Source organism: Lissotriton vulgaris, chromosome 9 (assembly GCF_964263255.1).
Source record: "Lissotriton vulgaris chromosome 9, aLisVul1.2, whole genome shotgun sequence".
In the NCBI taxonomy this organism is placed as follows: domain Eukaryota; kingdom Metazoa; phylum Chordata; class Amphibia; order Caudata; family Salamandridae; genus Lissotriton; species Lissotriton vulgaris.
The window spans coordinates 29,366,472-29,380,611 of NC_141697.1; the positions used below are offsets into that span (position 1 = coordinate 29,366,472).

General features: G+C 50.1%; 1 protein-coding gene across 10 annotated transcripts in view; it reads left to right on the top strand.

The window, feature by feature from the left end:
- HECTD1 (HECT domain E3 ubiquitin protein ligase 1) overlaps positions 1–14,140 on the top strand; it is a 665,243-nt gene that overhangs the window by 570,589 nt on the left and 80,514 nt on the right. For all 10 annotated transcript variants that reach the window (XM_086936975.1, XM_086936976.1, XM_086936967.1 and 7 more), the window contains 3 exons: positions 310–395; positions 3,042–3,169; positions 4,848–5,049. In XM_086936975.1, the coding sequence (XP_086793101.1) occupies positions 310–395; positions 3,042–3,169; positions 4,848–5,049 (416 nt within the window). The remainder of the gene's footprint in view (positions 1–309; positions 396–3,041; positions 3,170–4,847; positions 5,050–14,140) is intronic.

Here is a 14,140-nt window from a genome sequence, read left to right on the forward strand (position 1 = left end):
ATATAGATAGAGATATAGAGATATAGAGATATAGAGATATAGAGATATAGAGACATAGAGATATAGAGACATAGAGACATAGAGACATATAGACATATAGACATATAGACATATAGAGATATAGACATATAGAGATATAGACATATAGACATATATATATATAGAGTGCTTTCAAGAAAGTCAAAGTTCAGCAGGATTTTCATAGCAAAAAGTTGCTTGAAATGCATTTATTCGTAGAATATTATCACTTTTTAAGGCCCTTTTAGAGTCCACAAACAGGGACGTACTTATTCCATTTATTGTTCACAGAAGGAGACGAGCAGCTCCTGTTCAATGTGCCGCCCGATGAGTTCACCAGCAAAAAGATCACCACCAAGATAATGCAACAGATAGAGGTAAGTATGTGTTTAGTACAGCTCCGGTGTGTCATGTGAGCTCCGGTGTGTCCTGTGGTCTTGTGAGCTTCGGTGTGTCCTGTGCTCTTGTGAGCTGCACTGTGTCCTGTGCTCTTGTGAGCTGCACTGTGTCCTGTGCTCTTGTGAGCTGCACTGTGTCCTGTGCTTTTGTGAGCTGCACTGTGTCCTGTGCTCTTGTGAGCTGCACTGTGTGTCCTGTGCTCTTGTGAGCTGCTCTGTGTGTCCTGTGCTCTTGTGAGCTGCTCTTGTGACCTGCCTTGTGTGTCCTGTGCTCTTGTGAGCTGCACTGTGTGTCCTGTGCTCTTGTGAGCTGCGGTGTGTGTCCTGTGCTCTTGTGAGCTGCGGTATGTGTCCTGTGCTCTTGTGAGCTGCGGTGTCTGTCCTGTGCTCTCGTGAGCTGCGGTGTCTGTCCTGTGCTCTCGTGAGCTGCGGTGTCTGTCCTGTGCTCTCGTGAGCTGCGGTGTGTGTCCTGTGCTCTCGTGAGCTGCACTGTGTGTCCTGTGCTCTCGTGAGCTGCGGTGTGTGTCCTGTGCTCTCGTGAGCTGCACTGTATGTCCTGTGCTCTCGTGAGCTGCGGTGTGTGTCCTGTGCTCTCGTGAGCTGCGGTGTGTGTCCTGTGCTCTCGTGAGCTGCGGTGTGTGTCCTGTGCTCTCGTGAGCTGCGGTGTGTGTCCTGTGCTCTCGTGAGCTGCGGTGTGTGTCCTGTGCTCTCGTGAGCTGCGGTGTGTGTCCTGTGCTCTCGTGAGCTGCGGTGTGTGTCCTGTGCTCTCGTGAGCTGCGGTGTGTGTCCTGTGCTCTCGTGAGCTGCGGTGTGTCCTGTGCTCTCGTGAGCTGCGGTGTGTCCTGGGCTCTCGTGAGCTGCGGTCTCTCCTGGGCTCTCGTGAGCTGCGGTCTGTCCTGTGCTCTCGTGAGCTGCGGTCTGTCCTGTGCTTTCGTGAGCTGCGGTCTGTCCTGTGCTCTCGTGAGCTGCGGTCTGTCCTGTGCTCTCATGAGCTGCGGTCTGTCCTGTGCTCTTGTGAGCTGCGGTGTGTGTGTCCTGTGCTCTTGCGAGCTGCGGTCTGTCCTGTGCTCTCGTGAGCTGCGGTCTGTCCTGTGCTCTCGTGAGCTGCGGTCTGTCCTGTGCTCTCGTGAGCTGCGGTCTGTCCTGTGCTCTTGTGAGCTGCGGTGTGTGTGTCCTGTGCTCTTGCGAGCTGCGGTGTGTGTGTCCTGTGCTCTTGCGAGCTGCGGTGTGTGTGTCCTGTGCTCTTGCGAGCTGCGGTGTGTCCTGTGCTCTTGCGAGCTGCGGTGTGTCCTGTGCTCTTGCGAGCTGCGGTGTGTCCTGTGCTCTTGCTAGCTGCGGTGTGTCCTGTGCTCTTGCGAGCTGCGGTGTGTCCTGTGCTCTTGCGAGCTGCTGTTTGTCCTGTGCTCTTGTGAGCTGCGGTGTGTCCTGTGCTCTTGTGAGCTGCGGTGTGTCCTGTGCTCTTGTGAGCTGCACTGTGTGTCCTGTGCTCTTGTGAGCTGCACTGTGTGTCCTGTGCTCTTGTGATCTGCGCTGTGTCCTGTGCTCTCGTGAGCTGCGGTGTGTGTCCTGTGCTCTTGTGAGCTGCGGTGTGTGTCCTGTGCTCTTGTGAGCTGCGGTGTCTGTCCTGTGCTCTTGTGAGCTGCGGTCTGTGTCCTGTGCTCTTGTGAGCTGCGGTGTGTGTCCTGTGCTCTTGTGAGCTGCAGTGTGTGTCCTGTGCTCTTGTGAGCTGCAGTGTGTGTCCTGTGCTCTTGTGAGCTGCAGTGTGTGTCCTGTGCTCTTGTGAGCTGCGATGTGGGTCCTGTGCTCTTGTGAGCTGCGATGTGGGTCCTGTGCTCATGTGAGCTGCGGTGTGTCCCCTGCTCTTGTGAGCTGCGGGGTGTCCCCTGCTCTTGTGAGCTGCGGTGTTTCTCCTGCTCTTGTGAGCTGCAGTGATGCACTCTGCTACCACAGGGCCCTATAGGTGTGCTGGTTATACATTTGTACAGTAGAGTTGTGTCCTGGGTAAGAGCCTTCTGCTGTTGAGAGAAGGCAAGTGGGCCCTTTTCTGAAGCAGAAACCTGCCAACACACAAAACCAATGTAAGGGACAGCTGCAGGGCTCCACATATATTGTTACATGACTGTATGTTGCTGTCCCATGTATGTATGGCTGTCCTTCCATGGTGGTAGGATGCTGTACCATATGTGCATGACTGTTACTGTGCCACAAGTATGACTGTCTTAGCTCGCATGAAGATTACTCTACCACCAGTGTACGGTTATCCTGACATGACTGTAAGCTATTTAGGACGCTATTCATTGCACATCTCACACGTCACACCAGCCTGCTTCTGCCTTCAGTGCGCTTACATCTTTGTTGGATCCGCATGTATGCTTAACAGCCTTGCTAGTATGTGTATGGACGCTCTGTAGCAGTCGGCGAGTGCCTTACATGCATCTTTGCCTGTGTCTCATGAGGTTAAAACTTTCAAGGACTTTAGCATGCTTATGTTCTTTCGTACAGAAGTGCTTGGTGTTGGTCCTTCTGTGGCAGTCTTGTTTTCTCCAACATGAGCAACTTGTTTACCTTTCTAGCAGACTAGTTTTCTCTTGCTATCTATTTAAAGTTTCACATTTTCTCGTACAGGAGCCCCTGGCGCTAGCAAGTGGTGCTCTGCCAGACTGGTGTGAACAGTTAACCAGCAAGTGTCCTTTCCTGATACCCTTCGAAACCAGGCAACTTTACTTCACTTGCACCGCCTTTGGCGCCTCCAGGTATGAGCTGCACCTCTGACCACTGTGATGTATCTCTCTTTTTCAAGTACCCTTTGCTGTAAATCACCCACTCCTCTTACCTCTCTCTGGTTTCTGCAGAAGGCGTCCATTTGATACAACAGCTAGCAGCAGAACTGGGCTGTGAAGGAACATGCTTCACCCCTGGATCTTACAGCCAAATACATTTACCCACCTCCAAACCCTAAAAACACCCTTGCCACCCAACACCCTTACCTTGCCCTAAAACGCTGTTACCACCCAATACCCTTGCCCACCCCTAAGCCCTATAAACACCCTTACCACCCAGTACCTTTACCCACCCCTAAAAATACCCTTACCACCCAATACCCTTACCCACCTTTAAACCCTAAAACACCCTTACCATCCAATACCCTTACCCCTACCCCCTAAAAATATCCTTCCCACTCAATATCCTTACCCACCCCAAGCCCTAAAAACACCCTTATCACCCAGTACTTTACCCAGCCCTAAATCCTAACCATATCCTTGCCACCGAATGTCCCATCTAATTCCCATACAGACCTCGAAACTCTAAAAACGCCCTTACCACACAATACCTTTACCCACCCCTAAAAACGCCATTACCAACCCTTAGCCCTACAAATATGCTTACCACCCAATACCCCTACCCACGCCAAAACCCTAAAAATACCCTTAACAGCCTATACCCTTACCCATCCCTAAACCCTAAAATACCTTTACCACCCTATACCCCTACCCAAATCCCTACCCAATCCTAAACCCTATGAACGTGTATATACACACTCACACACACACTTACCTTAAATAGACTTTCCATGCGTGGTAAAACTTTGTGTGGTTTCAAAAAATGTGTGGTAAAGACCCTGAGTGGTCATTTCCGCATGTAAAGGCGGTTTCTCTCCAAGAACATGATAATCTAAAATGTTCTTCATACATGATCCTGTCAAAACCATGGCTGCTCAGTGGGCTAGGGCAGAATCTCCTCCTCACTACTAAACTAGCACAGCTCAGTCCTCCTGATATATGGACTGGTCCCGACCTGTACCTGCAAAAGCTCACAAAGGCTGAAGATATTTTACTCTTTGATCTTAGTATGGTTTTAAATTTGAAGACCGTGTCCTTTGTTTGGTCTGTGCTTTCACCATGGCTCCCACAATGGGACAAATACTAGCCCTGTGGTCCTTTTGATTATTTGTGTGGACTAGGGAGAGGAGACTTAACATCAGGGCCCTTCTTTGATAAAGCCTCTCTCTCCTGCTAGAGGCTGTCCTCTCGTCGAGGCTGAGACAAGCTCTTTATACTGAAGAAGCCCTTTGTTTATGTTGAACCCTGCACAAGGAAATTCTGTACTGCCCTCTTCTACAGGGAAGTGAGTTGAATCACTGCTCCCTTCATAAAGTCCTTGCCTCTGCTGTCTGAGGATAACTCTGCACTCATTGTCACCAGGGACCTTGTGTCCCAATAGGGAACGTTAAATCCTAGATAATTTAGTTTAGCATAAATAATCTGCTTCTCTACATGACACATTTTCTGGTAGAATAAAATTCCATCCAAAACCATACTATGTCCCCTTCCTCTGCCAGTATTTTGTGTAAGAAAATGTCTCTGGTAGCTCATATTTATTTGTTCTGTCTGTAGCAACTTTGTGGTAATTGGTCTCCTTTTCTCCCCTTAGAGCAATAGTGTGGTTGCAAAACCGTCGCGAGGCTACAGTGGAGCGTACAAGGACAACCAGCACAGTCCGGCGTGATGATGCGGGCGAGTTCAGAGTCGGACGTCTGAAGCATGAGCGAGTCAAGGTCCCAAGGGGGGAGTCTCTGATGGAGTGGGCAGAGAATGTCATGCAAATACACGCAGACAGAAAGTCTGTGCTCGAGGTAAGCCAGTTGCTGTGCCAAATCAGTTATGTGATGTGTAGCTCACTCTGCCGAAGCTACAGTTTGAATTTGAATTTTTTGAATTTATTACATTTGCATAGTTACCTAAAACCATTGCAATACGAGTTTCAGATAATACAATAAAATCATGATAATATAAAATTACACATTTCCAAAAATTCATAGCAATTTAAAGCGATCAGGTAAAAATTGCTTTGTTCTTCATACACACAGTTCTCAATGTAACTTATGCTTTCTGCCCGACTTCATACTCTGTCTGGGCGGGACTACTACCAAAAATGAGATGTTATTGAGAACCCTGTCCAAGTGCTTATAGGGAGGTTTCCCAGGTCGACCTTAATGGTGGCAGTCTTGTATCATAATTAGGAGTGCGCACAGTATCGTGGCTTCCCCTTGGCCTAGGTGGAGTTTAAGCGTTCAATGGCATTGTTTTCCCGGCTGCATCTAGGAATCTCACTAGTCTGCAGTTTAATTGAGGCGTTGCGGGGTCAAAGCATGCCAAGACTGCTTGTCTCCTTGGGCGAATATTCCTTTTGTTTAAGGGGACTCTTAGCAGCTGTCTCCTTTCCTGTGTCAGCTCCTTGCAGGAGCATAGTAAATGGGTAATATCGCCCTGGCCATTTTTGCACAGACTACAAGATGTTCGAGATGGCTCCCTCTTCCATTGTGGAAGGTTCGGAGTGCACAGGATCAAGCCAAGGCGAAATGTTAAGAATTTTAGGTTCGAGGCATGTGGGATGCTGAATTCATATCTGTGCATAGATCGCCGCCTAGTGTTGGGTCCGGATGATTGCACCTTGTTGTCCTGGAAGAGTCTTCGAAGTATCACAAGATAGGTGACTCCTCCCCTGGACTACAGTGCGCATGGGCATCTTCTCCATCCTCAGATTGTTTTTTCCGCCATTGGGTTCGGATGTTATTCCTATACTCCAACTTCGGAATTGAAACACAACTTTTCTAAAGGCCAACTTCGACAGTATTGTTTTCGCTCGGTACCCATTGACTCGATCGAACTTTCCATCTTGAACCGGTCGTCGACGCAGGCCGTTGGGCCTTTTCGACGCCACGTGGGCCTGTTGCTGATGGAAAGGAGCCTGTTCAAAAGGTGCCCACAATGCCAATCCAAGTTCCCGCATACTGACAAACACTCAGTATGCAACAAGTGCCTATCACCAGACCATAAGGAAGAAACCTGCCCAACCCGTGCCCAATTCCGTTCGAAGAAAACCATCCGGATTCGACGGGCCGCTAGGCAAGAGATGCAGCGACAGGCACCGAAACCTGACAACATCTTCGATGATGACCAAGAACTTCCAGAAGCTGAAGATTCGGATCTAGAGATCGTCACCGTCGAGGACTACTCTGACTCAGACGACGAGATCCCACCGGGGCAAATCGTAAGTACATTGCCACCGACACCGATTACCCCGTTACCGAAGGCTCCGGTCGAGGCATCGCCAAAAGGCCTTAGCCAAGATCCAAAGAAACATTCGCCAGCTCCGCCGTCCAGCTCGGCTCCGAAACCGAAACTTAAGCCTTGAGAGACCCCAGGGCCAAGTAACGTGATCCCAAAGAAGGTTACAGAACCCAAAAAGGTCGTCGACCCGAAGGGCGTCGACCCGAAGAAGGTCGTCAACCCAAAGAGCGCCGAACCAAAGAAGGCCGTCGAGCCAAAAGGCGCCGAACCTAAAAAGACTGTCGACCCAAAGAAGGCCACCGAGCCGAAGGGCGCCGACTCGAAGAAGGCCGTCGAGCCAAAGAAGCCCGCTTTGCCGAAGGTCGCCGAACCAAAGAAGGTCGCTGACGTAAAAAGTGCCGTATCGAAGCCTGTGATCCAGCCGGAGAAGGCTATCGAACCAAAGACAAGTGCTCCAAAAAGACCGGTCGATCCCAAAAAAGCCATTGACTCGACAAAGGACAGTCAACCGAAAAAACCTGTCGAGCACAAAAAGCTTGTCGAACCGAAGAACCCGGTCGATCCGAAATCACTCGTCAACCCGACCGAAGGGTCCGAGCCGAGAAAAACCAATAAGCCACCAAAAGTCGTCGACACAGAAGGGGGCATCGACCTGGAGGCAATAGTCGATACAAAACAGACTACGCCGAAGAAATCTAAGACACAGCCACGGACAGTGGAAGAAGAACTCTTCCATCCAGATCCATCAGACGACCAGGCTGTGAGAAGGTGGCCTGATATGCAGTGCTCACTATTCTAGTGAACACTATGTATCAGTCCAGCAACCCTTATTGATGATTGGTTGTAAGTCAACCTTATAGACCAGCTATCCTAGTAGCGTGGATACGAGCAGTCTAAGGCTAAAGACTCGAGAGGGCGTGTTAAGCCAGCTGTTTACCACACATATACCCCTTGAATACCAAGTGAAAGGACACCACACAAGTGTTATGAAAATAAACAGTTATTTATTTAAAGATCACAACAGCCCTGTACTCTTTATGAGGACAGGGTACTAAGCACAAACCAAAACTCTTACAAAAATACTTAAGTTAGCACAGTATATACAAATGCCCGAGGGGCACGGAAAACCATATACTCTAAAAGTGGAATGCGAAATTACTAGCAGGTAAGTACAGTACTAATAGCTTTTGGAATCGCTAGGACTTGACTAGGGAATCGTTAGATTACTTCTAGGAGGCCTAGGGGACTCGGGTGCAGGGTGTGCACTCTCACGCGAGATGCGGGACAAAAGTCTATGGTAGCTAGGAATTAGAAAGTTAGTGTTCTCGGGTGAACCCGACCTGGTAGGGAGAAAACGAAAGTAGATTCTGACCCTTGGATAGTGAGGCTATGCTGGGGCACCGAAATGCCGAAGTTACCTAGCCCAGGGGCTGCAGCTGCATAGGTCTGAAAAGACGTCGGGAATCCTCGTAGACGGACCAGGAGCCGGAAGAAAAGATGCTGGCCGGTGACCAGTGAAGAAAGTTCAGTTGGATCCAAGCCTGGATCTCGAAGATAGATGACACCTGAAAGCAGAGGGGACCAAGTTCGAGACTACTAGCCAGTAGTCAGTGGGCACCAGGAGGGCACCGGATGGTAGCCACCTCGACAAGGTGAGTGGGTGACGCTTGACTCGAAGATCTCACGGACCAGGAGGCGTTGTCGGCGACCAGGATGGAGGATCGAGCTGTCCCACGAAGATGGAAGCTGTCGGCGTCGCTGGACCCAGGATTGGGCAACAAAGCCTTGGCAAATTCAAGCCCACGCGGTGGACCTAAAATGGCGTCTGGAGTGGACCAGGAGGGTCCGGGGTGCCTCTCTTGAAAAAGGAAGCAAGGGCCAGCCTGGAGCAACCAGACCAGCAGTCGTGAAGTCGTTGGGCGTCGTTCAGAAGGCCACAAGCCAGCCGGCTAGTAGCCAAACAACGCGGTGCACAGCAAACAGCAGAAGGGCCCCACGCCGATCGTGGAGATGCAGGGAGGCTGATCTTGGGTGCTGGAGCTGCGCAGGGTCGGGGCTTCTCGGACCCCAAAGCACTCACCAGTGGAGGACACGGTGGGCTTGCAGTAAAGATGTCGTGCAGTCTTGGCGATCGTCGGTCCCTTGAGGTCTCGTCGCACTCACGGTTCTCAGCTTGGCTGTAGAGGTGAGTAGAGGTCAGAGGTGCCAGGGAAGCCGGGTCTCGTCGAGCTGGGTCGTCGGATTCGTGATGAAGGACTTGCAGCAGACCGCAGTGTTCTTTAGGATGGTGCCCGCTTGATGCAGGGTGACTACTCCTTAGCCACAAGGGAGAATCTTGAAGAAGAAATCGTGAAGTCCTTTCGAAGAAAGTGGTATCTTGATTCCAAAGATGATCTAATTTTAACAGGGGGCCCGCTCCCATCTTTATACTAAAAAAGGGGGCTGACCCGGTGACTAGGTCCTGCCTATGGGTGGGACCAGGAGGGGGTGGTTACACCCCTCTCCCCTGCCGGACTTCCCCAGGCCAGGGGCTGGTGTGCCCCTGGAACTGGTTCTGACTGGCCTATGCGTAGTGAGCACCGGGGTGCCACTCAGCAGTCACCTTCCTGAAAGGCCCTGCCTACCCAGGATACACAAAACCATGTCTGGGACGGTGCTAGCACCGCCCCTGACAGGAAACCCTTTGTCCAGGCTCCCCTCACTGGAAGGACTCCCAGCTGCAGGGGGTCAGACTCGTGTCTGTGGTGGCAGCATCCATTTTGTGGAGCTGAGGCTTCAGTTAACTTTAACCGGGGTTCACAGTTACATACATGTCGTGTCCCTCTAGAAGGGTGGAATGCTAACCCCGTCGCCAGAATTGGCGAGGGGTTAGTATTCCAATTCGTATGACACCTTACTCGACATGTTTTGATAAAGCAATACCAGAGATAGCATTTAACCGCGAGGATTATAATGCACTTAAGAGTATATGGTATGCGATATCATGGAACAGCTATTAGGACTTGATTCCGCAAGCTGCAGACAGGCTCAGCTCATGCCAGAGCACTATCTCACATGATTCCAAGCACTCTGCCTTCAGGATTGTCAAGGCCTGCCATAGGAGTGACTGATAGGAATCTGTGTGTCCATTTTAGGGTTAGGTATAGGGATACTACACCTACAGCAAAGGGTGATTACACGACTTTGCCCCAGCTGTCATGCAGCCAGTTGTGTCAAATTTAGGAGACCAGCCAGGGGTGGCATAATACATGCTGCAGCCCCTGGTAGCCCTGGGTACACCTATGCCCTGAGTTACAGGGTCTGATAAGGTGGCCCAGTACCAATTGGTAGATGCACCTAGGGTACATGAGGTAATTTAGAAAGAGAACAGCCAGGCTGTGGGTCTGATTGGCAGGCCCACAGCCAGAGAAAGTCGTAAACCAGTGAAACAAAAGCAAAAAAATCTGGGTGGTCATAGGATTGCAGACCCTACTCTCCTACATGACCCCCCCCCCAAACTTTGGGACAATAAGCTAACCTTGACCAGGTGAGTCTTCTTGTTCTAAGTGGAAATATCTGGAGAGCCCATCGGCATTGCCATGATCAGTACCAGGTCTATGTTCCACTGTAAAGTCCATCCCCTGTAGGGAAATGGACCACCTAAGCAGTTTGGGGTTTTCACCCTTCATCTGATTTAGCCACAAGAGGGGCTTATGGTCGGTCTGAATCTTGAAGTGAGTGCCAAACAAGTATGGCCTCAGCTTCTTCAGGGCCCAAACCACAGCAAAGGCCTCCCTCTCAATAGCTGACCAATTCTTCTCTCTGGGGGTCAGCCTTCTGCTTATAAAAGCAATGGGCTGATCCTGACCATCAAAATTCAGTTGAGAAAGAACAGCTCCCACACCCAACTCAGAAGCATCTGTTTGGACAATGAATGGTTTGGAGTAGTCTGGACTCTTAAGGATAGGTGCTGTGCACATGGCCTGCTTTAGGTCATCGAATGCTTTTTGACAGCCTGCTGTCCACTGAACCTTTTTTGGCATTTTCTTACTTGTCAGTTCATTTAATGGTGTCACAATGGAACCATAGTTCCTGACAAACTTTCTGTAGTATCCAGTCAGGCCCAAGAAAGCTCGAACCTGAGTCTGGGTGGTTGGAGGAGCCCAGTCCCTGATTGACTGTATTTTGCTCTCCAGTGGCTGAACCTGGCCTCCACCTACAAGGTGGCCCAGGTATACAACCTGTGTCTGCCCTATCTGGCACTTGGTGGCCTTGATAGTGAGGCCTGCTGCTTGCAGAGCCTCTAACACTTTCCTCAGGTGGACCAGGTGATCCTCCCAGGTGGAGCTAAAGACAGCAATATCATCTAGATATGCTGCACAGAAGTCATCCAGCCCAGTAAGGACTTGATTCACCAACCTTTGGAAGGTGGCAGGTGCATTTTTCAGACCAAAGGGCATTACCACAAATTGATAATGCCCACCAGGGGTTGAAAATGCTGTTTTGGGCTTGGCATCCTCAGCTAACCTGATTTGCCAATACCCAGCTGTTAAGTCAAATGTACTTAAGTAGTTGGCAGAAGCCAATCTATCTATAAGTTCATCTGCCCTTGGTATTGGATGGGCATCAGTCTTAGTGACTGCATTGAGACCCCTGTAGTCTACGCAAAACCTCATCTCTCTCTTACCATCTTGGGTGTGAGGCTTTGGCACTAGAACTACTGGACTAGCCCAAGGGCTATCTGAGGGTTCAATGACTCCCAATTCCAACATCTTCTGCACTTCAGTTTTTATGCAGTCTCTAACATGATCAGGCTGCCTGTAGATTTTACTCTTGACTGGCAGGCTGTCACCAGTGTCAACCTCATGGGTGCACCAATTGGTCTGACTGGGTGTCAGAGAGAACATATGTCTGAAAGACTGAAGAACCTGTTTACAGTCTTTCTGCTGATGTTCAGAGAGGCTGCCACAAAAGACAACACCATCTACTGACCCATCATCAGGATTCTGAGTGAGCAGGTCTGGGAGAGGGTCACTCTCTTCCTCCTGTCCCTCATCTATGGCCATGAGCAAGCTCATGTCCTTCCTGTCGACATATGCTTTGAGCCTGTTGACATGGAGTACCCTGTGGGGACTCCTGGGAGTTCCAAGGTCCACCAGGTAGGTGACCTCTCCCGTTTGCTCAAGAATTGTGTGGGGCCCAGACCATTTGTCTTTGAGTGCTGCTGGGGCCACTGGCTCCAACACCCACACTTTCTGTCCAGGCTGATAAACAGTCAGGACAGCCTTTTGGTCATGCCAAGCTTTTTGAAGTTCTTGACTGGCCTTAAGGTTTTCTGATGCCTTCTCCATATACTCAGCCATCCTGGAGCGGAGACCAAGTACATAGTCCATTATGTTGGTTGCAGGCTTTTTGAGAGGTCTCTCCCATCCTTCCTTCACCAAACACAAGGGGCCTCTCACAGGGTGCCCATACAAAAGTTCAAAAGGGCTGTAGCCAACCCCCTTTTGTGGGACCTCTCTGTAAGCAAACAGAAGGCAGGGCATCAGGACATCCCATCTACGCCTGAGTGTTTCAGGTAGTCCATGAATCATCCCTTTTAGGGTCCTGTTGAACCTTTCAACAAGCCCATTGCATTGTGGGTGATAGGGTGTAGTGAATTTGTAATTGACACCACACTCCTTCCACATAGCAGTTAAGTAGCTTGACATGAAGTTTGCACCTCTGTCAGAGACAACCTCCTTAGGGAAGCCCACTCTGGAGAACACTCCAACTAGGGCCCTTGCCACCACAGGTGCTGTGGTGGTCCTAAGTGGAATAGCTTCAGGATACCTGGTGGCATGATCCACTACCACCAGTATAAACTTGTGCCCTGATGCTGTCTGGGGTTCCATTGGACCAACAATGTCAATCCCCACTCTTTCAAAGGGTACCCCCACCACAGGCATTGGTATAAGGGGGGCCTTTGTTGTGCCACCTGACTTACCACTGGCTTGGCAAGTGACACAGGAGCGACAAAACTCCTTGGTATCCTCATTCATGTGAGGCCAGTGAAAGTGTGAGACAAGTCTGTCCCAAGTCTTTGTCTGGCCTAAGTGACCTGCTAAGGGAATCTCATGGGCCAAGGTAAGTAGGAAACCTCTCTGAGACAAGGGTACAACCAGCCTCCTGGTCATGCCAGGCTTGGGGTCTCTTGACTCAGTGTACAGGAGTCCATCTTCCCAGTATACCTTGTGGGTACCTGTGGCGTTCCCAGCAGCCTCAGCAGCAGCCTGCTGTCTGAGGGGTTCAAGAGAAGGGCAGTCTAACTGGTCCTTCCCCAGGTCTTCCCTTGAGGGTCCCCCTGAACCCAAGAATTCAACTTGATCAAGTTCAAACTCTCTAGGCTCAGTTTCCCTCAATTCTTGCAGGTCAGCCTCCTCTGAGACTTGACCCACAACCTGGGGCAAGGGGGAAGGCACAGCCTTAACCCTACTGCTCTTTTTCTTGGGAGGTGTCTGGTCCATTGTTCCAGGATCCAGCACCTGTTCAGTGGGGCATTTTCTGGCCTGTGACCTAGTCACAGCAAACACATGTGCTGGCAAACCTAACATTTCCAGATGAGTCCTCTGCTCCACTTCTGACCATTGTGATGACTCCAAATCATTGCCCAACAAACAATCCACGGGGAGGTCTGAACTAACTACAACCTTCTTTTGGCCAGTTACCCCTCCCCAGGAGAAAGCTACAATTGCCATACTATGATTGGTAGTGACATTGCTTGCATTGGTCACCAGGAATTCTGTACCTGGCATGATCTGTCCAGGGTCCACAAAGCTAGGTGTCACCATTGTGACACTGGCACAAGTGTCCCTATAGGCCTGAGCCATTTTTCCATTAATAAAAGGTGTCTGTCTGTATTTGCCCAAAGTATTGGGACTTATGTCAGGGGACATATCCATATCCCCTGTACTGACAAGGACAGCCTGAGTGAGGGTGCCAACTAAGTTGTCACTCCCCTCAGAACCCAGGGTTAACCCTACTAAACCCTTGGGAGGTGCACTACCACTGCTGGCTGTACTAGGGGGCACAGGTGCCTTAGGGGCTGCAGTGGCAGGAGTCTGCCCTCCTCCTTTCTTGGTGCACTCACTAAACCAGTGAGTTTTACTTTTACAGTATTGGCACCACCTTTTAGATTGGCCTTCTTTCTTCTTTTGGGGAGCCTGACCCCCACCCTCTTTGGGTTGTTGGGGACCTGTCGAAGACTTCTGGTCATTTTGTTCCCCCTTTGAATCTTTACCCTTCTGGTCTGCTTTCTTCTGACCACCTTGATTCTGGCCCTGGTTCTGTTTAACTCTTGTTCTAACCCATCTGTCTGCCTTCTTTCCCAATTCTTGGGGAGAGGTCAGATCTGAGTCAACAAGATGCTGATGCAACAACTGGTTCTGACAATTGTTTAAAATTTGCTCTCTCATCATCAAATTGTACAATCCTTTATAATCAGTAACCTTACTGCCCAGCAACCAGCCCTCAAAAGCCTTAGTGGCACAATCTACAAAGTCAGCCCAATCTTGAGACTGAGTTTTCTGGGTATCCCTGAACAGCACCCTGTACTGCTCAGTGGTTAGGCCAAACCCATCAACCAGTGCACTTTTCAAGACTTGGTAATCATTAGCATCCTCCACCCTTGTGGTG